Source organism: Danio rerio, chromosome 10 (genome assembly GCF_052040795.2).
Source record: "Danio rerio strain M-AB ecotype USA chromosome 10, GRCz13ab, whole genome shotgun sequence".
Taxonomy (NCBI): Eukaryota; Metazoa; Chordata; class Actinopteri; order Cypriniformes; family Danionidae; genus Danio; species Danio rerio.
The window spans coordinates 27739989-27764256 of NC_141030.1; the positions used below are offsets into that span (position 1 = coordinate 27739989).

Here is a 24268-nt window from a genome sequence, read left to right on the forward strand (position 1 = left end):
TCATACTGGAAACATGCTAATGACATGCTAATTTGTACAAGAATCATGCTAGTAACATGCTAATTCATACTAGACTCATGTTAATAACTGGCCTACATGCATACCTTTGCTTAGCAGTGTCCTATTGACTTGGGGGATGGCTCATCTGACTCAGACAACCAATGAGCATCTCAATATGATAATGAAGCTCACAAGCCACGCCCCCAAATTGATTCCTTAGACTTCCATTAAAATAGGCCAAGATGCATATCTTTGCATAGCAGTGTCATAGAGACATGGGGGTTGGTTCATTTGACTTAGACAGCAAACCACAATCAAGTGCACTCTGTAACCTCGCCCATAGCAACAAAACAGAGTACCCTAGCAACCATTCATCAACAGCTATATCTCAGCATCCAAACATCGTAGAGACTTGGAGATTGGCTCGTTTGACTCATGCTAGCAAACGGAACTTCCTAAATGCTACACATGCTAGCAGTGATTAGCTACATGCTAATATTGACTAGCCAAGTACTGTAACTTGCTAGAAATGCTTACTAAGTATAAATGTTTTATCAGGCATGTATGTGAGGCTTGCCTAGTAACCAACCAGGGTACCCTAGCAACTGCCTAGCAACCATCCAAATTACCATAGCAATCGCCTAGCAACCACCTAGCAACGGCCTAGTAATGCCTTAATAAGGGCCTAGTGACCACTCAGGACACCCTAGCAACCGCCTAGCAACGCCTTAGCAACCACTCAGAATACCTTAGCAACCACCTAGCAACACCTTAGCAACCACCAAGCAACCACTTGGGACACCTTAGCAACCGCCTAGCAACACCTTAGCAACCACCTAGCAACCAGTCAGAACACCCTAGCAACCGCCTAGCAACGCCTTAGCAACCACCAAACAACCACTCAAGACACCCTAGCAACCACCTAGCAACACCTTAGCAACCACTCAGGACACCCTAGCAACCGCCTAGCAACGCCTTAGCAACCACTCAGAATACCCTAGCAACCACCTAGCAACACCTTAGCAACCGCTTAGCAACCACTTAGGACTCCTTAGCAACCACCTAGCAACACCTTAGCAACCACCTAGCAACCACTCAGAACACCCTAGCAACCACCTAGCAACACCTTAGCAACAACCTAGCAACCACTTAGAACACCCTAGCAACCGCCTAGCAACACCTTAGCAACCACTCAGAACACCCTAGCAACCACCTAGCAACATCTTAGCAACCACTCAGAACACCCTAGCAACCGCCTAGCAATGCCTTAGCAACCACCTAGCAACCAGTCAGAACACCATAGCAACCACCTAGCAACCGCCTAGCAACATCTTAGCAACCACCTAGCAACCACTCAGGACACCCTAGCAACTGCCTAGCAACGACTTAGCAACCACTCAGAATACCCTAGCAATCACCTAAGCATGCTATGTGACATGCTAATTCATACTAGAATCATGCTAGTAACATGCTAATTCATACTAGAATCATGCTAATAACATGCTAATTCATACTAGAATCATGCTAGTAACATGCTAATGCATGCCAGAGTCATGCTAATAACATGCTAATTCACGCTAGAATCATGCTAGTAACATGCTAATTCATACTATAATCATGCTAATAACATGCTAATTCATGCTAGAATCATTCTAGTAACATGCTAATTCATACTAGAATCATGCTAATTCATGCTAAAATCATGCTAATAACCTGCTAATTCATACTAGAATCATGCTAGCAGTATGCTAATTCATACTAGAATCATGCTAGTGACATGCTAATTTATTCTAGAATCATGCTAGTAACATGCTAATTCATGCTAGAAGCATGCTAATAACATGCTAATTTATACTAGAATCATGCTAATAAAATGCTAATTTATACTACACTCATGCTAATAACATGCTAATCCATGCTAGAATCATGCTAATGCATGCTAGAATCATGCTAATAACATGCTACTTATACTTTTTCAAACTTTGAAAAAACTTTTTCAAACATGCTAATTTATACTACACTCATGCTAATAACATGCTAATCCATGCTAATCCATGCTAGAAACATGCTAATGCATGCTAGAATCATGCTAATAACATGCTACTTATACTTTTTCAAACTGTTTTTAAACTAAACAAACTATTACCAACAGGCTTTGTCAAGCCAGCCTCAAAGTTTGTCTCGACGAACTTTACTGTCTAGTTTAAACTATTATTTTAGTACTATTTTAGTTTAGAAATGTGCTGATAAAAAAATCTTCTCTCCATTAAACAGAAACTGGGAAAAAAATAAACAGGGGGCTAATGATTCTGACTTTAACTATATCCAATTAAAATGTCTCATTGTTTTTCTTTTGTAAATCTATTTTATATTCATTAACTTTCAAACATATGCATGAATTGTTTGAGCATTAAAGATCATATGAGTTATTTCTCCATCTTAAAATTTGCTATATACATATTTTACTAATATATGATAATCTATTATTGGAGGGTGGCATGGTGGCTCAGGTGTTAGCACTGTCACCTCACAGCAAGAAGGTCTCTGGTTTGAGTCCCGGCTGAGTCAGTTGGCATTTCTGTGCAGAGTTTGCATGTTCTCCCCATGTTTGCATGGGTTTCCTCTGGATTCTCCGCTTTCCCCAACAGTTCAAAGACATGCGGTATCGGAGAATTGGATGAAATAAATTGGACGAAGTGTAACTTATTAAGAATTCCGAGTGTCTGGGTGTTACCCAGTACTGGGTTGTGGCTGGAAGGGCAACCGCTGCATAAAACATATGCTGGAATAGTTGTCGGTTCGATCTACTGTAGCGAGCGCTGAGGAATAAGGGACTAAGCTGAAGAAAAAATAATGAATGATAATATATGATATATAATAATAAATAATATTGTTTGTTAAGATTTGAAACTTTTTTTCTTTATTTCATATTATTCATTCCTTAATTCCTTACTTTCTTCATTAATTCAATAATTTATACATGCATACATACTTAATTACTGTATGGAGATGCTTGGATCTTTAAAGGCAAACCAAAAAAATCTTTGAAAACATACTTATATCACCATTTTTTTTTTTTTTTACAACTGTTGTGTTTGATAGTGGAATATGTGTAGAACAACAATTCTCATGATGGTATACTAAAACACACACACACACACACACACACACACACACACACACACACACACGCATTCACACACACACACCAAGCAAAGCATATATTTAGCCCCACCCACTAATTACTTTGATTGTATTGGTTGCAGTGATTGTATTTGATTGGGTATATGCACAGGTAGTGTTTCTTCCTTCCCATACTGATAAACTTCCAGTAAACGACTAATGTGTATTTTTTCAATTTCATACAGTTCCTTTCACAGCATCGATGTTGTAATGTAATTAAAATATAATCAGTTAAACAGACTTAAGCATTCGTTTAGTTGTTTATGCATAAAACTAAATAAAAAGCTGCTTACCCATCTGGATTAGCAGGCCGGTGCAGAATCACCATTGAAATACCTGAGTAGAATAATTGTTCATATGTTAAAGACATGGTGTGGGAAAATGTAATTTAATGCAGTGCTTCTTCTGAGACCCAATGTCGTATATCAATAAAGCAGTGAAGATTGTTGATTTTTAAAGAAAACTGACCTCTAACCCACCGATTTTAGAATGACATACAGTTCACCGGAAGTGCTTGATTCAGGTAACTGACAAATTAAAAGTCATTCCACATACTTCTGCATATACCCTATTGCAGTGGTTCATGGGATTGTGCTCTGTAAAAAGTGAGTTGTTCACTTTACTTAAAAAAAAGTGAGTTAACTGATTGCTTTTAAAGTTTAAAAAATTAGATTAAAATTAGATAAAAATTAGACTTAAAAAATTGTATAAACCAGTTGCCTTATATTTATAAAGCAAAGTATACTGTCTATACTGTATAATGTAAATGATGTGCTGACAAGAAAAAGAGGAAAAGAATTCATGTGGAGAAAAAGGTTGACTTTTTATACACAATGAATCTCAATTTTTTTTTTCAGCTTAAAACAATATGCAAGCGTAATTTTACAGCTTCATTCTCATATTTGTTTGGCTCATTTATTTCTCTAATTTTATGAAAGAAATGACCCTGCATCTCCCACATGAACACTGCTGATCGATGGGTTTGGAGCCTGTGTGCAAACCACTTAACTGCAGCTCCAGGAACATTTTTAATTCCAAGGTGTGTCCTCACCTTAAGAAAAGAACCTCAGTATTTTCTTAAAAAAAAAAAGGAAAAAAGACAGAGTCAATATCCCGACTGGCTGAGTCAGACAAAGGCTTAGTCCCTGATGGCAAATCCAGAAGACAAAAACAGGCCTTGTGTCCTCATCCCTCTTCTTTAATTGGTTAAATTAACAGTTAAGATGTGGTTTGTGTCAGCAGAAGGTCAGCAGGAAGTTTCTTGGCCGCTCGGTCTCTGGATTTCTTGTTCATAATGGGGTGCTTTTTTAACTTTCTCTATCTTGTTTGTTTCATTCTGTGGTGTAATGACATTTAAATATTTTAGGAATAATATTGCTGACTTCAGTCTCGTTAAGTCAAAATTCATAGCCAGCATTTCTTGTCTCTTAATAAACACAACATGCACTCACCGGCCACTTTATTAGGTACACCTGTCCAACTGCTTGTTAACACAAATATCCAATCAGCCAATAACATGGCAGCAACTCAATGCATTTAGGCATATAGTCATGGTCAAGTCAATCTGCGGCAGTTCAAACCGCATGTGCAGCTGACAAATCTGCAGCAACTGCATGATACTATCATGTCAGTATGCACAAAAATCTCTGAGGAATATTTCCACTACATTGTTGAATCTATGCCATGAAGGATTAAGGCAGTTCTGAAGGCAAAGGAGGGTCCAACCCGGTACTAATAAGGTGAACCTAATAATGTGGCCGGTGAGTGTATTTTTACTTTTTTAGCCACCAGCAAGGGTGCCTAAACTAACAAAACATCTATAAAATGGCACAATATAATATATTCATAAATTTAAAAATAAACACATTATATTGACATCTGCATCACTTGCTTGGTTTTTATTCTGGATAATATTCTCTTTTTTTTCAGACCACTTGTATTTATTGTATAGATGTGTTTTTTGCAGTGTAACATTCTTTTTTTCCAAATATAAAAAAAGTTTTTTAAAAAGTATTTTTATTGCAGAAAAAAGTACCAAAGCTCTACACTCAATTTATTAAATAAAGGAAAAGGGGAAACAAATATATGATCAATTTATTCACTATTTGTACAAAAAGTAAATCAAAGAAGTCAGAATTTTCTTATTTTGAAATAAAAGTACTTCTTATGACCTGTATACATCAACAAACTTTATGTACCATGATTTTCACAAACCAACCAACCAATCATCAAACAGCAAATAAAGCAATCAAACTTTTGAATCCTAAAAGCAAAAATATTTATTGGGCAGCAAATATTGCTTTGACATCACTGAAATAAATTACAGTTTAAATATGAAAAAAAAAAACTCTACTAAGTATAAATGTATAAAACACATTATGGGCATGTGTACTATTAAAAACTCTTACTAGCAATACATGATAAAAAAAACAAACAAAATGGATGTTAGTTACAAAAACCAACCTCTGTGGACATAAAACACCCAATATTAATTAAAAATGACAACTCAGACCTTCTATCTTTGAGTCTCACACTGCACATAATAAACCATCAGCAGTTCCTGTACCTCTGGAGTCCCTGTTTACCTCCTTCCACTCCAAAGCTAAACTGTGCTTTTGAGTTTGGGATTTGACGCCTCTGGGTGCTCACATGAGAGCCTCTAAAACGCTGAAAGACCCTCTGTGATACTTTTATGGTCGTGCGGGGACGCCAGGGGCAGAAATGAGAGCTGCTTGCCGCCTTGTGTTTTCATCCACGCGTAAGTGAGCTATCGGTGTGAAAAGCGCTGTGTCATGATGAGTCAGCTCACCCCGGGGCTGTTAGCGTAGAAGATGAGATGTGCTCTTCTAACAATCCCTCTCCAGCTCCCCACGCTCACCCTCCCAGGCATCACTGTTCACTGAGCGCGCCCATTCTCCAAAACCTGCTTTCAAGAGGATGGGATCGAGCGGTCAAGTGTAGCCTCTTTTAAAACTGACCGGAGGTGCAGCGTGCGCCACTTCGCAACTATTCGTGGCTGCCTTGAATCATTGTTATTATGGAGTAGCAGAAAAGTTGTTATTATATCCGCAATAGCAGGCTATGGTGTTTTTCACATCCCCTATCCTTTCCTCGAAGTCAAGCATTGATTTTTGCCTTGCTGTGGTAATTTGAGATAAAAGTGCAAAGTTGTGGTCAAATTAGTAAAATTTCAGAAACCGTTTGCATGCCAAATGGCCCTCCATGGAAGACCATTTGTTCTACAAATAATAATAATAATAATAATAATAATAATAATAATAATAATGATGATTCATTCATTTATTTTCATTTCGGCTTAGTCCCTTTATTAATCCAGGGTCACCACAGCGGAATGAACCGCCAACTTATCCAGCACATGTTTTACGCAGCAGATGCCCTTCCATCTGCAACCCATCTCTGGGAAATAATAATAATAATGAATGAAGTTCTAGTTTGTATCTTACAATTCTGTCTTAATTAGAAAAATTGGAATTGCAAAATTTGTTTGGCATATACAGTTAGGTCCATAAATATTTAAACATCGACACAATTCTAATATTTTTGGCTCTATACACTAATACAATCTATTTGAAATGGAACGAACTAGATGTGCTTTAACTGCAGACTGTCAGCTTTGATTTGAGGCTATTTATAATCAAATCAGGTGAACACTGTAGGAATTACAACAGTTTTCATATTTGCCTCCAACTTGTTAAGGGCCCAAAAGTAATTGTACAGGATAATAATCACTTTTTTAATACTTGGTTGCAGATCCTTTGCAGCCAATTACAGCCTGAAGCCTGGAATGCATGAACATTACCAGATGCTGGGTTTCATTCCTGGTGGTGCTCTCAACAGGGAAATAATTCTTCGGTCATCCACCATAGTTGTTTTTGTGGTCTTCCGGTTCATTTTGTGCTCACTGGTGCACTCTTTCTTTTTAAGAATGTTCCAAACAGGCCTAATGATCTAGCTATCTCTCTGATGGGTTTCTTTTTTTTCCGTCTAATGATAGCTTGCTTAACTGATAGTGACAGCTCTTTGGACTTCATCTTGAGAGTTGACAGTAACAGATTCCAAATGCAAATAGCACAATTAAAATGAACTCTGGACCTTTTAGTCGCGCATTGTAATGGGGATAATAAGGGACAAACACATACCTGGCCATGGAACAGCTGAGAAGCTGATTGTCCTATTACTTTTGGACCCTTAACAATTGGGAAGCACATATGCAAACTGTTTTAATTCCTACAACGTTAACCTGATTTGGATGTTAATAGCCTCAAATTAAAGCTGACAGTCTGCAATAATAGCACATCTTGTCCGTTTCATTTCAAATATATTGTGTTGAATTATAGAGCCAAACATGTTAAAATTTAATGTTAGAAACAATGCCAATCATCAGTTTTAGGGGTGGCAGCAGTGACAGTCTTGGGCCGTGGACAATGTGAAACATGTATTGTTCTCTAATAAGTCCACCTTCACTGTCACTGTCCACATCCGGGAGAGTTATGGTGTGGAAAACCCCCAAAAAAGTTTACCACCCAGGCTGTTGCATGTCCAGAGTGAACCATAGGGGTGATTAATTAATGGTGTGGGGTAAAAAATCATGCCATTCTCTAGGACCAATACTTGTGTTAAATGGGTTTGTCTTTGCCAAGGACTACCAAACCATTCTGGGGGACCATGGAGGACCCAATGATTTAAACAATGTATTAGGATAATAATGCACCAATACACAAAGCAAGATTGGTGACAGAGTGATTTGATGAACATGAGAAGTTAAACATCTTCCATGGCCTGCAGAGTCAACCGATCTGTATGTTATTGAGCCACTTTGGGGTATTTTGGAGGTGTCAGGAGTCAGGAAACGTTTTCAACCACCCGCATCACATAGTGACCTGGCCACTATACTCTACACCATACTAATAAATGATGGTGTAAAACCAGGCGTTTCAGCTTTATTATACTTTAGCTCAGCTTATTCCCTGCTTGATTAGAGGTTGCCACAGCAGAATGAGCTGCCAGTTCTACAATCCCATTCACACAGTATATGGGCAATTTCCTTTATCCAATTCACCTACAGTCTACTGCAGGTCTTTGGACTGTGAGGAAAACCAGAGAACCCGAAGGAAACCCTTTAGGACAATGAAAGAACATGCAAAGTCCACACAGAAAGGCCCGAACTCGAACTAGCGACCCTCTTCCAGTGAGTTAATCATGTTAACTACAGCCTGCGTGCCGCATTTTTTAAACATTTTTCAGTTAATTTATTTTATTATTATTTCTTTTTTAAGCTACAGTAAGTACCATTTCTTTTGGGGCTAAAGTCCACTTGACCATCGGACTGAGTAAGTGTTGGCCTGCTGAAAGGATTTGTTCAGGGGGTGATTAAGTTGCTCTGTCCGCTCCACAGGGATCATATTTTCCCTTTCTAACATCCAGCCGCGCAGACAGACTTCTAAGAAAAAAAATGCCTTGCAGATCTCAGTGTGCGGCCCATCAGTGCTACCTCAGAAAGCTTAGGGCCTTGAAATAACCACTTTCAAAGCTTGATTGTTATTTTTTCCCTTTTCTACAGCTTGTTGGATTATTAATTCTAGTTCTTTTGTCCGTGATTCCATAAAAGCATTCCATAAATGTCAGGTTTTTTCCGATGGTCACAGTTCAGGAAAACTAGGCAAGTAGATTTGCTCATTCACCTGACAGGTTGTGACTGTACATCTGTGACTGGGATGTTAACTGTCAAACTGGTAATCGGTCGAGTGGGTTGGTAGTTTCTGCTTATCTGGGAATCGCCAGGAAGAAATTTCAAGTTTTTTTTCTTTTGTCTGTCTGTCTGTCTCTCTCTCTCTCTCTCTCTCTCTCTCTCTCTTTCTTTCTATGTGATTAAAAGCAGTGTTGGAGAGGCCACTTGACGGCACCTATCACCCTGTTGTTCCTCAAGTTTTAATGAGCACTTTAAAGTCCCAGAGGTACCCAAATGAGCGGTTCCCATCGGTAATTATTCCTAATGCTGCCATGAATATGCACACACAAGTCCCAGCTGGGCCCAACACTCTTTACATTCAAACACCAGCTAAAGCTCAGAGGTCTCACACTCTTTTACCTCCGTTATAGTCCATGTAAAAATAGATCGCCAGGCTTGGCAAATGGCAAGCACTGGAAAATGTACAAAAACAGTGTTTTTGCTACACCTTTGACTGAAGGAAAGGCAATGTTAGGTGTCTTTAGGTTACTGATCACTGAACACATTTATATAAATCGTTAACGCCATAAAAGTTGCTGTGTAAGTGTGTGTGAACAGTTATAAATTGTGCTAGAAATATTAATAACACTTTAGTTGAGGTCACAATTCACAGTCTTAACATTCCATTAACTAACACTTCTAACTTAATAAACACTTAATTAGTTCTTTATTACTAGTTAGTAAGGTAGAAGTTGGGTTTAGGTCTTGGGTAGGATTAGGGATGCAGAATAAGGTCATACTTTTATAATTACTATTAAACAGTTAATATCTTAATAATAAGCAAGTAATAAAACATTAGCTAATAAAGTGTATTGGGACCTAAACTAAAGTGTTACCAGAATATTAATATTTTTAAGAAATGGTACTGCATATTTGGCAATTTACAATATCGAATAATACTAAGGCGTGTATTACGGAATTTTTCTCATCTTAGGTCTAACTTAAATTATGTTTGTTTTACGGAAATAAATCTTAACTTGATTTAGAAATATATATATTTTTTTTTAAATTGTACCTAATCTTTAATTAGGAAATCTAATACTGTATGTAAGCCTAAACATTCATTCATTCATTTATTTTCTTTTTGGCTTAGTCCCTTTATTAATCTAGGTTTGCCACTGTGGAATGAACCACAAAATTATCTAGCATATGTTTTACACAGCGGATGCCCTTCCAGCTGCAACCCATCACTAGGAAAAACCCATACACTCTCATTCACATATATACACTACGGACGATTTAACTTATCCAATTCACTTATACCACATGTCTTTGGACTTGTGGGGGAAACTAGAGCACCCGGGGGAAACCCACATGAACACAGGAAGAACATGCAAACTCCATACAGAAATGCCAGCTGACCCAGCCGAGGCTCGAACCAGCGACCTTTTGCTGTGAAGCAACAGCACTACTCACTTTGCCACTGTGCCACCCCAAGCCTTATCAAAGTAAACTTTTTATAAACTAATTTTGAGAGAATCATGTGCTTATGATTGATCACTGCTGGTCCTGCATTAGCTATCACTTGATATACCAATCACATAAATAGCCAGATTTCCTTACCTTAGCCATCTTCGACCTGAAGAATCCCTCCATCCACTCCGACTCCTTCCCTTCTTTTCTAGCATAATACAGGAGACTTACCTGAGCTCAGACTCCGCTCTCTCCCGTTGAAATGTGGTGTTACTAACTGCACTATGGACAGGGATTCGGGCAGCCGCTGCAATTGAATACCATATCAAACTTGGTCAGGGGGTGGGGTGGTGGGGGTATGGAGATGAGTCTGACATATGGAAGACTGCCGGGAAAAATGGGAGTGTTGGCAGGTATATTCCCGGGACAGCATTCCAAAGACACTTTTACTGATCACTCAGCTAACGGTGAACTCTTAAAATGGATAAACAAAACTGGTTTAAAAAAAAAAAAAAACATTGGTCACTAACATTATTACTGGTAATGCTCTGTGTTGATTTCTGGTCTCTGTTATCCTGGTTACAGTCAGGCTGCTCTAAAATGAAGACAGTTTTAAGGATTTTTTTTGTCAAGTTTTGATGTTTCTGTAAGAAAGAAAACACACCAAGCCAACTGCACAGCATATTTCTGGAATACACTTGCCGAGGGTATCCTGCAAGGTTAGCTCCAACTCTATTTAAAAAACATTTAAAAGTCATCTAATGTTCTATACACATCTTGTCAAGTTCGTTGAATCTAGGAAGAACTCCAATTTGTAAGACAGTGGCTCTCTAGAAGTGGTATTGAACACTGCATTATGGATATTGACTTTCCAAAAACAACATTCTTTCCTGGATGATTAATCTCCACATACTGTGTCATCATTTGAGATTAAATTCTGAATTTGTCTTCAGAAACAACATGAAGTGGGACAACCATAAAAATATTGTTCTAATTTTTCAAAATAAGGGCTTGCATTAATAACACTTAACCAGAGGCTATTTGCATTAAGTGTTAGCACAATTACAGTCTTTCAGGTAGAAACGTCAATTAACAGCATGGAGGAGAACACTGATCCTTATTAATTTTTCAGTTGAGTGAACAGATATGAACAAAAAGTGCTTTGGGTAAAAACAAGAAGGGCAAGATACTTGAACACGTCAGACCACAAATAAGATTTCAGTGGCTGGTGGATACGAATGTCAAAACTCCTCTCAAAACACTTGTTGTGGATGTCAAAAAACAAAAATGGAAGAAAAAAAAAAGTCCAAATATTGTTCTAACAGATGAAGTTTTTGGATGCAGAAATGTGATGGACATAATGTGAGGTTGGATTTATTTTTTTACATGGAGACATTTCAGACAAAAATGTCAGACTCAGTGTGGCATGAACTTTAAGGTTATTGAACACATCTGAGATTCAGTAACTTGGGTAGCATGTAGTAGAAATAACATTTATGCTTATATATATTCTCTATCTCTTGTATTTTCCAAAGTTTCTATAGTCATAAAATAATAAATAATTCAAAACATAAATTCACAAGGACACTATGTAGATTATGGTGAAACATATGTTTATATTTTTCAAAACAACTAATCTGAGTTATGGGATTGGAAAAATGTCAATCTTTAAACTTTTTTATTTTTTAATTGAAGGAAATAAGCATGCGTTATGGATGTGCCCAAAAAAGTTTGCAAGTTTTCAGTTCACAACATGGGATGTGAAATCGGCACTCGTGTGACTTTGGTTAATTAAATGTTATTGTTTGAAAACATTGACCGAGACTTTTTTGAGTATTTTTACAGTATTGTAAAATACAAGCCTACACAAAAATTTTAGAAAGGGTTTCGCTATACAGTTTACTTGCTTGACCAACAAACTGGTTCCCTGACTGAGCCTCTTTTTCCCCCTCAATTTCATCTGGGTTTCTTACAACAGTTGCCCTTGGCTAGCTTAATGGAAAGTTCATTATTTACTCACCTTTTACTTTTTTTAAAACCTTTATGCCTTCCTTCTTCTGTTGAAAACAAAGGATGATTTTTAAAAGAATTTTGGAAGCTTGTAACCATTATATCTGACTTCTATTCTGTGTGTTTTTCCTACTATGGGAGTCAATGGTTAAAGGTTTTTCTTCACACTATCTTATTTTGTGTTCAAAAGATGAAAGAAACTCATAAAGGTTTTAAACCATGTGAGGAAGAGTAAATAGGCAGTAAATTTTCTTTCTTTTTTCTTTTTTTTTTTTTGGATGATTTATCTGTTAAGTTGGGGTCATTAGAGCTACGATACAGTTGAATCACATGTTTCAATGGTAAATCATCACTAAACAGACTTAGATTAAAAGTGTATGCCTGACAACTCTATTGTTCATAACTCATTCTCTGAAAAGATATTGCAAATGATGCACTCTGGGTGTTGTACAAATCTCTGTAGAAATAAAAGTAACTTGACTTGAGATCCTTTAATTCAACCAATCAAATGACAAATTAGAAACACTCGAAGCGTTTCCCATTTTGTGTCTTATGCATTAAACATTCAGCCAACTATATATCTATGTGGTTATGATGTCTGACAGTAAATTATTCAGGTGTTTTAGTTTATCTGAGACGTACATCCAAATTATCACATCGCTTCACTAAAAATGGGAAGACTGAGAGAGCAGAATTGCGAGAAACACTTTGAAAACCCTTGCCAAAGAGTACAAACTCTTCTAATCCCTGTGTTAGGGCTTGTGTGTCAGTACGACCAACTTTGTTAAAAGGAACTGTTTGTGTATCTCTGTACCTGTGACTCATTAGCAGGATATTCTGTGCAAAATAACTTTAAAATGAAAAGTTTTCTCTGTGATGCAAAGCTGACAGTGAAATCTACATCTGAGTGATCTTGTTGTGTCTGAAGCTGTAGAAAATGAAGCTTGGGTCCATAATATCTGTTTATTAAGTCTTTTTTTTTCCTCTGTGTATTAAAATATTTCAGATATAAGCAGTTTGCAGAGCATCTGGCACAGTTGGAGGAGGCGGAAGGAACCTTTGATCGCTTCACACTGAGTTACCAGTCATTTGGAATTCAGCGGCGATCCAACAACGGGCTGCTCTTTAGGGAATGGGCACCGGGAGCGAAGGCCGTCTTCCTGACTGGAGATTTCAGTAAGCATTCCCACAATCCTGTCACGCGGAGACCCCTGCCTGTCACATCCTGATTCAAACCCTTTATATTAGACAGATCTATGAAGCAAAGTGCAAGTGGTTTATTGTTGCCAAGGAAACAGGCTTTAATTTTAGGCCAATAATGCTTGAAATGCTCTTCGCGTTTGCAGGGTGAGGAATCTGCAGGGTTTGCGTTGAGTGATTTATTAAGCCGTAATGATGTGCGTTGCCAATTGTGTGCTTGTCTGGATTGTTTACAAGTAGTCTGACAGTATTGTTCTTTTAGAGACGTCGAGAGACGGAGAGGAAGAGAGAGCTGGACTGATTTTTTTCTTAAGTTTTACTCCATTAAAAGCCGATTTGGAGTCTGTTAGAGGCAGAGTTCAAGATAAGGGTAAATTCCCTCTAATCTTGAAGTAACAGGAATACATCCTGCAGTTTGCGTTGTTTCCACTGCCAGACATCACCATTGTGTGTGAATTTAACTGATGCCCTGGTGGGAAAGCTTGACGGAAATCGATTGATTGGCTCTATTGCAAATTTCACCAAGGCTTCAATTATACACAGTACAAAAGACAAGGTCCCACTTTATATTAAGTGGCCTTAACTAATATGTACTTACACATGAATTAATAGTTTGTTACAGTGTACTTATTGTGTAAATACATGTATTCACTGTGTACTTATGCTTGATTAATTACATGTATGTAACTACATCTGTAATTAACTTTTGTAATTACATTTGTAAATTCACTGTTCAACACCCCTTACACTTTAACCCTCCCTTAAACCTACCCATACCACCAAACCTGTCCATGACCCAACCTCTATCCCAACTCAAAAGCACCACAAGTGTTCTCAAATACATTATAAACACAGTATTGTATTTATTTTTTGATGTAAGTACATAGTAGTTAAGGCCACTTAAAATAAAGTGGGACCAAAGACAATCCTATGTCATATATAAATTATACAGTTTATGTGATTCTTTTTTTTGGGATATTTTTTGCTAATCGATAAAGGTCACAAGTAGGGTTGTCATGATATCATAAATTTAGGCCATGATGCTATACTAGTTGAAGTATCACGATACTAAGTAGTATCGCCAACTTATCCAGAATAGGTTTTATGCAGCGGAGGCCCTTCCAGCTGCAACCCATCACTGGGAAACATCCATACACACTCATTCACACACAGACACTCCGACAATTTAGCCTATACAATTCTCCTGTACCGCATGTTTTTGGACTTGTGGGGGAAACTGGAGCACCCTGAGGAAACCCACATGAACACGGGGAGAACATAAGAACTCCACACAGAAACGACAACTGACCCAGTCGAGCCAGCGACCTACTTGCTGAGGCGAACGTGCTGCCCACTTCGCCACCATGCAGCCTATCCCTTATTATTGAAAACCTATTCTTTTTACAGACATTCCGTTTTATTTGTACAGTTGAAGGCAGAATTATTAGCCCCCCTTTGATTTTTTTTTTTTTCGTTTTTAAATATTTCCCAAATGCTGTTTAACAGAGCAAGGAAATTTTCAGAGTATGTCTGATAATGTTTTTTTCTTCTAAAGAAAGCCTTATTGTTTTTTTTTATTGTGGCTAGAATAAAAGCATTTTTTAATTTTTTAAAAACATTTTAAGGTCAAAAATATAAGCCCATATAAGCATTTTTTTTCAATAGTCTACAGAACGAACAGAATAGCATCGTTATACAATAACTTGCCTTATTACTCTAACCTGCCTGTTTTACCTAATTTATCTAGTTAGGCCTTTAAATGTCACTTTGAGCTGTATCTAAGTGTCTTGATAAAATATTTAGTAAAATATTATTTAATGTCATCATGGCAAAGATAAAATTGATCAGTTATTAGAAATGAGTTATTAAAACTATTATTTTTAGAAATGTGGTGAGAAAATTTTCTCTCCGTTAAACAGAAATTGGAGGAAAAATATAAACAGGGGTGCTAATAATTCTTAATTCAACTGTATACTGGGACTGTTTTGTTGCTATTGCAGGAATAATAAGTAAATAAATAAATAAATAAATAAATAAATCATTGACCACACCATAAGACACCACCATGACACCATATGTCATGACTACTTATGTTATTTGTTTTTTCCATTTATTTTGTATATAACTGACCAACAAAAATACTTTAAAAGTAAGATACAAGTTATACCAAGCAAAATTTGTTATAAGAAGAGATTTGTTTTAACAAAATATGAAGTGAAAAAAAATTGTGTTTACTGTTGCTGTTTTCAGTTTTTCTCATCTATTTTTTTTTTTATTCTTATCAGGTGAAAATCCAAAGTAATTTAAAATTCACTTTAGTGAGTTGCTCTTTTTTAAGAGACTGTTGCGCTCATTGTACCTAAATCTTATTCACTGGAACAGAAATGAACTGATTCAAATGTGTTTCTGAACCACAACAAAACATGCAATAGCATAGAAGGCACCAATTCTACACAGTTTTGCAGTCTTAATGCAGACTGTTAAAATTCAACTTAAGTAAAGTAATCACAAATCAGAGAGCATTTTAGTGACTTTTCCACATGCAAGATTAACTATTATAGACTAGAACCATTAATGATGATACTACCATTTACAAACTACAGTGGCACTGCTAGTACGTTGGAGCCATTGTATTGTGGTGCTATTGAAGTACTGGTAAACAATACAACCCTAGTCAAAAGAAGAGTTAAGAGTGAATTTGCAAAGCATTTGTTTTGAACTTTTGAACAGTAGAACTTGATCGATACAAGAACAAGAGCATTGATCAGTCAAGAACAAGTATACAATGAAGTTTACTATTAAAACAAAGACAGCATAAAACTGCTTTCATCAATGGACACGGATCATTTGTAGTGCATTCCTTTTACCTTGTTCAAGTCTTTGCCTAGTTTATGTCTAGATGGTGTGAAACATGCATGAAAACTTTGATGTAGTGCTATTAAAATAACTATTAGAGAGACGAAAGAGAAGACAGAAGAGTTTAGCAAGAGACAAAAAAAAGAAGTCTAATCAGGAGGATGTCAGTCAAGATTAAGAATATAGATTTTACAGTTCTTTTTTTTTAATATATATTTTATTGACCTTATTCTTCATGTACAAAAGGGCTCAGCCATTAGAATCTCTTTTTTATTTATTTGCTTGTTTATTTAATAGGAACTATACACTTGACATTTTTATACAAAGACAACCGATGTCGCGTACATAGGGCGTATAGCATAAAGCTAATTTGCCGTTCTTGTCCCTGGTTAGGCTTTACATTAAAAAAAATAAATAAATAAACACAAAATGTAATTCAATCTGCATACTAAATAGAAATGTAAACCTGACCAACCAGAAAGAATAATACTTAATGTTCACATTGCTGTAAAGATGTCAACCATTCTTTCAGCTTTACAGAAAAAAAGGAAGTTCTGATTGTAATTTTAAATCAACAGGCATGACTGAAAAGGATGACTGACCCATAGCGGTTCTGCATTTCCCACTTACTGCCCCTCTAGTCTTTGCCCCATCACTGCTAAATTTATCAACTCGCTGACTACTTTAGGGACAAGATCAGGTACTTTTTATGTTTAGTCATGAACACACTTGTTTGTAGAGCAAGCGGTTTCACCATTTTCTACCGTTTATTTTTACTAGTAATTTCCTCTGTAGGTGACTGAATTGGAAGTAAAAAAGTTGAAAAAAACAGGCACACTTCTAAGAATAAGGTCAATGCCTCCGCTCCACAAATCAAATGATTTCATCAGATTCTTTTGGATAATAGAAACCTTTTTAGATTCTATTATGACCATTTGTTTTTTATCCACTTTGGTTTTGAAATATTAACTCAGTTTGTATTATTATAATTTTTTTCTACTGGATTCATTTCTACAAACAGCAAACATTCAACACTAAGGGAGCACTGCATTATGGCGGGATTCTCGCTTTTCACCATTAAATATTTTATTCTCCTTCTTTTGCTGAGAGCGTCTTTCTTAACCGTATGTGTTTCCTTCACCTTGCTTTTGTGCCTCTGTTCCTCACGAGCAAAGCATCTCAACGAGTCCTTCACACTCTGCCTCAGAGCTCAGTTTTTTCCTCTGAGAGGATAGTTGTTGTTGGAAACTTTGAGTTGAAGTTGTTTTTTTTTTCCTCTCTTTTTTTCTTTCCTCTAAGCCTCCATCTGTTTTGACCCGTTGCTGTCCTTGTATCTCAGAGTGAAGCTCTTAGCTGTCAAACGCAGGAGTGGGAACATCTGATACCTGTTCTGAGCTCACGGATCACATATTCTGTCAGTGCAGTTGGCTTGCAGTCCCTGCTTAGAGTCGGCCAATAGGAAAGGGACCACTTTGTGTCAGTTCATGTTGTCAGAAAGAGATCTTAAAGTTGCTGTTTGAAAGCTGCTCTGTGTCAGCTCTGCTGTCTGGTCCTTCCTTCCAACCTTCTCACCTCATACGGCTGACGGAAAAGGTGTGACACTGTCTTCCATAAAAGAGGAAGCCAGAAAACACTTTCTCTGTTTCTGCACATGCACACACACACACACACACACACACACACACACACACACACACACACACACACACACACACACACACACACACACACACACACACACACACACACACACACATACTTAAATATGTGATTTATGAGGACTCTCCATAGAAGAAAGGTATTTTATGCTCCAAAAACGATTTATATGACCTTACCCTATCCCTACCCCTAAATCCAACCCTCACAGAAAACCTGCAGCAAATTTTGACCACTTACTGTAAGTCATTGATTGGTTTATTCATTTTAGCTTAGTCCCTATATTAATCGGGGGTTGCCACAGTGGAATGAACCGCCAATTTATCCAGCATATGCTTTATGCAGCAGATGCTCTTTGAGTAACACTACATACATACACAACAGGCAATTAAGCTTACCTAATTCACCTATAGCATATGTCTTTGGGAAACCAGAGCACCCGGAGGAAACCCACGCAAACACGAGGAGAACATGGAAAATCCACACAGTAATGACCCAGACGAGGTTAGCTTGTTGGCAGGAAATAGCGCTACCCAGAGTTTCAGAGCTGGTCTTGGTGATTTCAATGCTGGTCTTGCTGGTTTCAATGCTGATCTTGCTGGTATCTATGATGGTCTTGCTGGTTTCAGTGCTGGTTTCAATGCTGGTCTTGCTGATCTTAGATCTTGCCCTGACCAGCATTGAGACCAGCAAGACTAGCATTGAAACCAGCAAGACCAGCACTAAAACCAGTTAGACCAACATACCAGCATCCAATCATACATTACCAGCAAATGCTGATTATTTCAGCAGGGCACAATTCTATAGGAGGGAATAATGGGTTGAATTTCAGTCTGTTTTACCATTTGACTAACAAAGCCAATGTGAACCAATTTTAAACTTGAGTGAGAACAATGGCTTACACCTAAACTGTTTATTTTCCACATTTGATTTAGAAACCCAGTTGAAATTTTTTATTCATTAGTTGGACCTTCTCAGCTCACAGAGTCAAAAAATTACAACAAAGATTTATGTTTGTCATTCATTCATTCATTCATTCGTTCATTCATTCATTCGTTCAGCTTTGTCCCTTATTTATCAAGGGTCATCACAGCAGAATGAACTGCCAACTTATCCAGCATATGTTTTATGCAACGGATGCCCTTCCAGCCACAACCCAGTACTGGGAAGCACCCATAAACACTCATTCATTCATACACTACGGACAATTGAATTAATCCAATTTACCTATAGAGCATGCCTTTGGACTGTGCGGGTAACCGGAGCACCCGGAGAAAACCCACGCAAACACAGAGAGAACATACAAACTCCAAACAGAAATGCCAACTGGTCCAGCCTGTACTCAATCCAGCGACCTTCTTGCTGTTTGTAATTCTTGTTTTAATACCCAATCTGAAGGATTCTTTTATAAATCAACTGATTTGTTTCTCAAAATCAGTCCACTAAAGAAATATTCACTTACAGTACACATTTATTTGTCATATCTGATTCACAAAACTAACCTACAAACCGTAAATAACAAAACAAGCACATAAATAAGACCTTCCGCCAGTCATTGCTCAGGGTTTGGTGCCTATTTTCCCAGTGTTTGTAACAGCATCCTGTGGTTCCCATAGAAACAACTGATAAGGAGATGTGCAGCAGCTGGAAATAACATGATTTTTAATGTAACTAATGCTTAATCAATAACAATAATATCACAGGTCACTTCATATTTTACAAGTATAAGGATTTATGTATAAGTTATAAAATGCAGTTACAGAATTTTTTTTAGTGATATTTACAGTTGGATGTACTCTGAACATTACATTATATATTATGTATAGGTTGTATTCTCAGTTATATTTTAACTATGATAGTTATAATTTTCCATTAGTTAATACAACCTGCGTATAATGTTCATAGTACATTTATCTGTAAATATCACCATAGTTTTTCTATAATTGCACTTTATAACTTATACCTATATCCTTGATTTGCTGCTACTGCACTCCTGTTTAGACCTAAACTGCATTTCGTTGCCTTGTACTTGTACATGTGTTATAACAATAAAGTTGAATGTAATCTCATCTAATCTAATATCTTGTTGCTGGTTTAAAATATGTAATTTAATTGGAATTTCATTGAGATTGAGAATTTTCAAGATTTCAGGATTCCCCCTTCATTTAGATCAGACTTTAGTCTTGGATGAACTGCCCTGCAAATATGGTCACAGAGTGAACAGACTTTCCTTGAATCGGATTTTGGTGAGGTCTACAAATGTTTGAAGCTGGCAGGAAAGTAATAGCTAACTAATAATCTATCCCACTGATTGATTTAACTCTCAGTGGTCCCAGTGTGCCACATCTTAATGCACTCCTCTCACTCTACTCTCCTAATACTTATTGTCTCTGTGTTTAATCGGAAATCCTCAAGGAATGAGTGCACAACTAGACAAATGTACCAGATGTCTTATTGCAATGCAGTCAAACTGCCTCTGGCCACCTTCCCATGTCTGATTGAGAGTTGTGTTGTGATCTGCAGCCTGTGTAGAGAAAGTTCTCAGAGTATGACCTGTGAAAAACACCACATTTTACACTTCATTTTGCTTCTTGTTTCTATAGATATCTATACTCCATGGCCATACGTTCACTAGAAGCTTATTCCTGGGGCTTCACTTATGCTGTTTCAGCAATTATGGATTATAGCTGGAAGACATGATGCATATTGACACAGATCCTCCCTCAAAGTCTTCTCTTAATACACTGCTTACATGGCTCGAAGAGAATATTGATCTCAAAAGCCTGAAGCACCTTTTAAAATGATAATTGATGATAAGGAGTGAATGATTAGTTCATGGTTCTTCTCATAGTGCTGTCTTTGTACCTCAGCATCTTCCTCATTAAGCATGTGTTATTGACTTATTCCAGCAGCTGATCAATAGTTCAGTAGTCTTTTGGTCAAGCAAGGACTTTGTAGGTGAGATATGTTTCCTTTTTTTATTTAGAAATGACTGTGTGGATAGTTAATGAGAATTGACTGTGTGGTCACTTAGTGTGTTATGGAAATGGTGTTTTATTTTCATTATTTATTGCAGTAAAGCCACAAACCTGGATGCAATCACTGAACTGAACTTTTTTACAATTGCATTTAATTTTCTCAATTTCTACTGTATTTGTCACAACTTCACTGTGTTCCCTCTTGATTTCATTATTTGGGATAATTATATATGATTTTTTTTTAAGTTTTGCAATTGCAATTTTTAACTATTTCTCAAATTTAAACTAAATTATTTTTTATGAAACTGTGATTTTTTTTTTTATTGTAACTATTTCTCACAATGTACTTTCCTCGTATGTAATTGCAAGTTTATTTATCAAAATGATATTACATTTGAAATTAGTATTTTTAATTTTTTAATTTACATTAAACTTACATTAGACCACATTGTCTGGTCATAATTATAGCATTATTTTTTCCTAAATGCTCCTAGAATAATACATTTGTGACTTTATTTGTTTATCATTCATAATTATGCCATAATAGACTGGTTTCACACAGCCGCCATTTTTTAAAGCGAAATCGAGGCTGCAGTGGGAAGAAACACGGAAGTATCATTTGGAATTACATAGGAACGTTGCGTACCTGACTGTATATCTTATTAGCGAATTGAAAGTGACACCAATTTATAATTTCACCACCTTTTTATTGTTCACCGCCAACAATAAAAAGGGATATCAGACCTCATTTTCAGCGAAGTTAAGGGAAATGGCACTAGTTAGCTAACATTTTCTTTCCCAAACACGTTTTAGATGCCATTTATTAAACTTGAGTTAATGAACTGATTCTTTCACTATATTAGACTTGTCACGATACTGAATTAAAAGAAAAAATCGCGTTAACTCCGCTGTTTGCTGAGTACAAACACAGACAAGTAATCTATTTAATGACTTGACTGATCTTCACGGCTGCTTCGCACTCCAATGTTCGTATATCTGTGTTTGCACTGGGTAAAGAGGGGTAAACTGATGAGCAGTGAGCACTGGTGAATACTATGGTAAATGAGCGCTGTTTATCAACGCGCTCATCAGCGCTTGAATGTTAACGGGAAATAAACGTTTTTAAAACATTAGTACCGGGACAACACTATCACAGACAATACAAGGGTGTGCTACAGAGGACTGCAGTGTTTTATCGCTAACCGAGTTACATTGGCTGAAGCAGAAAAGCGTCCCTACAGTGGTTAACTGGTGCCATGAACTGAAGCTTAGGAGGACACTTGAGCTTCATTGCAACATTTAATGTTTGTTATTTGGTAAATCATTAAGGCATAAGAAATTATAATGTTTGCAATTTTAAAAAAGATGTAAATATGTACATATATGAGCAATATCACATGAGTTGCAGTGCAATGTGGCTGTATATCCGCACTGGTGGGAGGTGTGCGGTGGCCGAGTGCCTTAGTGTCCAACCCAATGACTGTAAAAAATATGGACGACGCGACAGCCCTTTTTCCCATTGAACGCCTTGAGGGCAAAACGCCTGCTTGACGGGCACAAACTGTCGCAAAAGACTGCTGAAATTGGAGCCAGACATGCGCAGAAGGATTGTCTGATGGAGCCAGAGGAGGAGCCGCGAAAATGAGCAGAGTCGAGCTTCCAATCAAACGCTTTATGTAAAATCAACTACGCCCCCCGAACTTCTCAGCATGCGTTTGCTGTCATATCAACACAAATGGATGTAATAACGTTAACAAATATGAGGGTTTTATATATTCAATCGCGCCAGCTCCAGGCCGCAGCGCATAACTTACTCGCGGCGTCGCGGGCTGATTCCGGCTCGCATGCGGCAGCGCCTGCTCGCTCGGCCGCCGCATCTGGCTCGATTGACTCGGGCTGGAATTGGGTAGTGAGTCCAGGCATCCGGAGTAGGTCCAGCAGAGGTAACATTAGTCAGTCTGAGCTCTAAGAGATAAGTCTCCGGCAGGCGAGAATCTAGCCGGAACTGTGTTTTGCTATCTGGGTGGCTAGGCGTGTATCAGCAAACTAATAAAGCCCGAAAAAAAGCCCTGAACTTAGCGAATAAACAGTGTTCCACCAGGATCATGTATGTCAGAAACTATAGTTTACTGCTGAACTCATTTTGTCATGGTAAAATAACACAGAAATCGAATAATAACACTTCAGTCTCCTGCCGAAGCTCAGACGCCGCGCTTTGAGAAACTGTCAATCACAGCTGTCAATCACGATGACACGCCCAGCATTAAATTACTGCTAAAAACAAACTGTTTACAAAAATGAAGATCTGCACCTATTTCAGCACAATAACCAGTGCCTTAATCGACCAGAACCATCTTTCGGGACATTTTATTGCAAGTGTAATATTTTTTTTTATTTGGGCTCAAGTCTCCTTCATTAACACGGAGGAGGCGGGCTTTATGACTTGTACTGCAGCCAGCCCCCAGGGGACGATCTAACGGCCGAAACCTTCACTCAAACGTAGGCTTGCGGCACACTTGGTCCAACCAGTGACGATATACAGCCACATCGCGTTGCTACTCATGTGATATTGGGCTTGTACAACAGTTCAATGAAATAATCACATATATAAAAAAGAAAATCAAACACAGAGAGTCTAAAAATCCATTTTTATGAGGAACTAATTTATTTCGCCATTTATTCACATCTGCAGCTGACAAAACAGATCAGAGCAGCAGAAACCATTGCTACTTCACCAATGTCACTTAAGAGCAAGTATTTAAATGATTCTCTAGCATAATGTCTAAAGTGACGACAAAACAGGTGATTTTGCTGACCTTTTAAAATTAATACAGCTGAATGACATGAAATGCCATCAGTCTACAGAGAGTTTCCAGTATTTTTCTGCTGCAATCGTGAGATCACAATAATTGTCCCCGAAAAAGCCAAAGCAGCGCCAACACTACCAGATTGATGTTGTGTAGGAAAAATGCTAAACACAAGTGGGCATTTCTTCTTTCTTTCTGTTTACTGAACTAATCTGCAGTAACGAAAACTGGAGACAAATTTGAAACAAAAAGATGGCCAACCAAAAACTCAGGGTTATACAAACCTGTCTCTCTAAAATTATAAACATTTTAAATAGGCACTCTCCTTATAAATAAATTGCGTAGTTGCAATCTAAACAACTACATTGTCGACTAAAAAAGCCTCAAAAGTACCTTATGTTGTCCAACAGCTGCAA

At 37.4% G+C, this 24268-nt stretch overlaps 1 protein-coding gene across 1 annotated transcript in view; it reads left to right on the top strand.

The window, feature by feature from the left end:
• Positions 1 to 24268, top strand: part of gbe1a (glucan (1,4-alpha-), branching enzyme 1a) — a 265946-nt gene that overhangs the window by 46307 nt on the left and 195371 nt on the right. The window contains exon 2 of the mRNA XM_087270612.2: positions 13362 to 13531. Coding sequence (XP_087126738.1) covers positions 13362 to 13531 — 170 coding nt within the window. The remainder of the gene's footprint in view (positions 1 to 13361; positions 13532 to 24268) is intronic.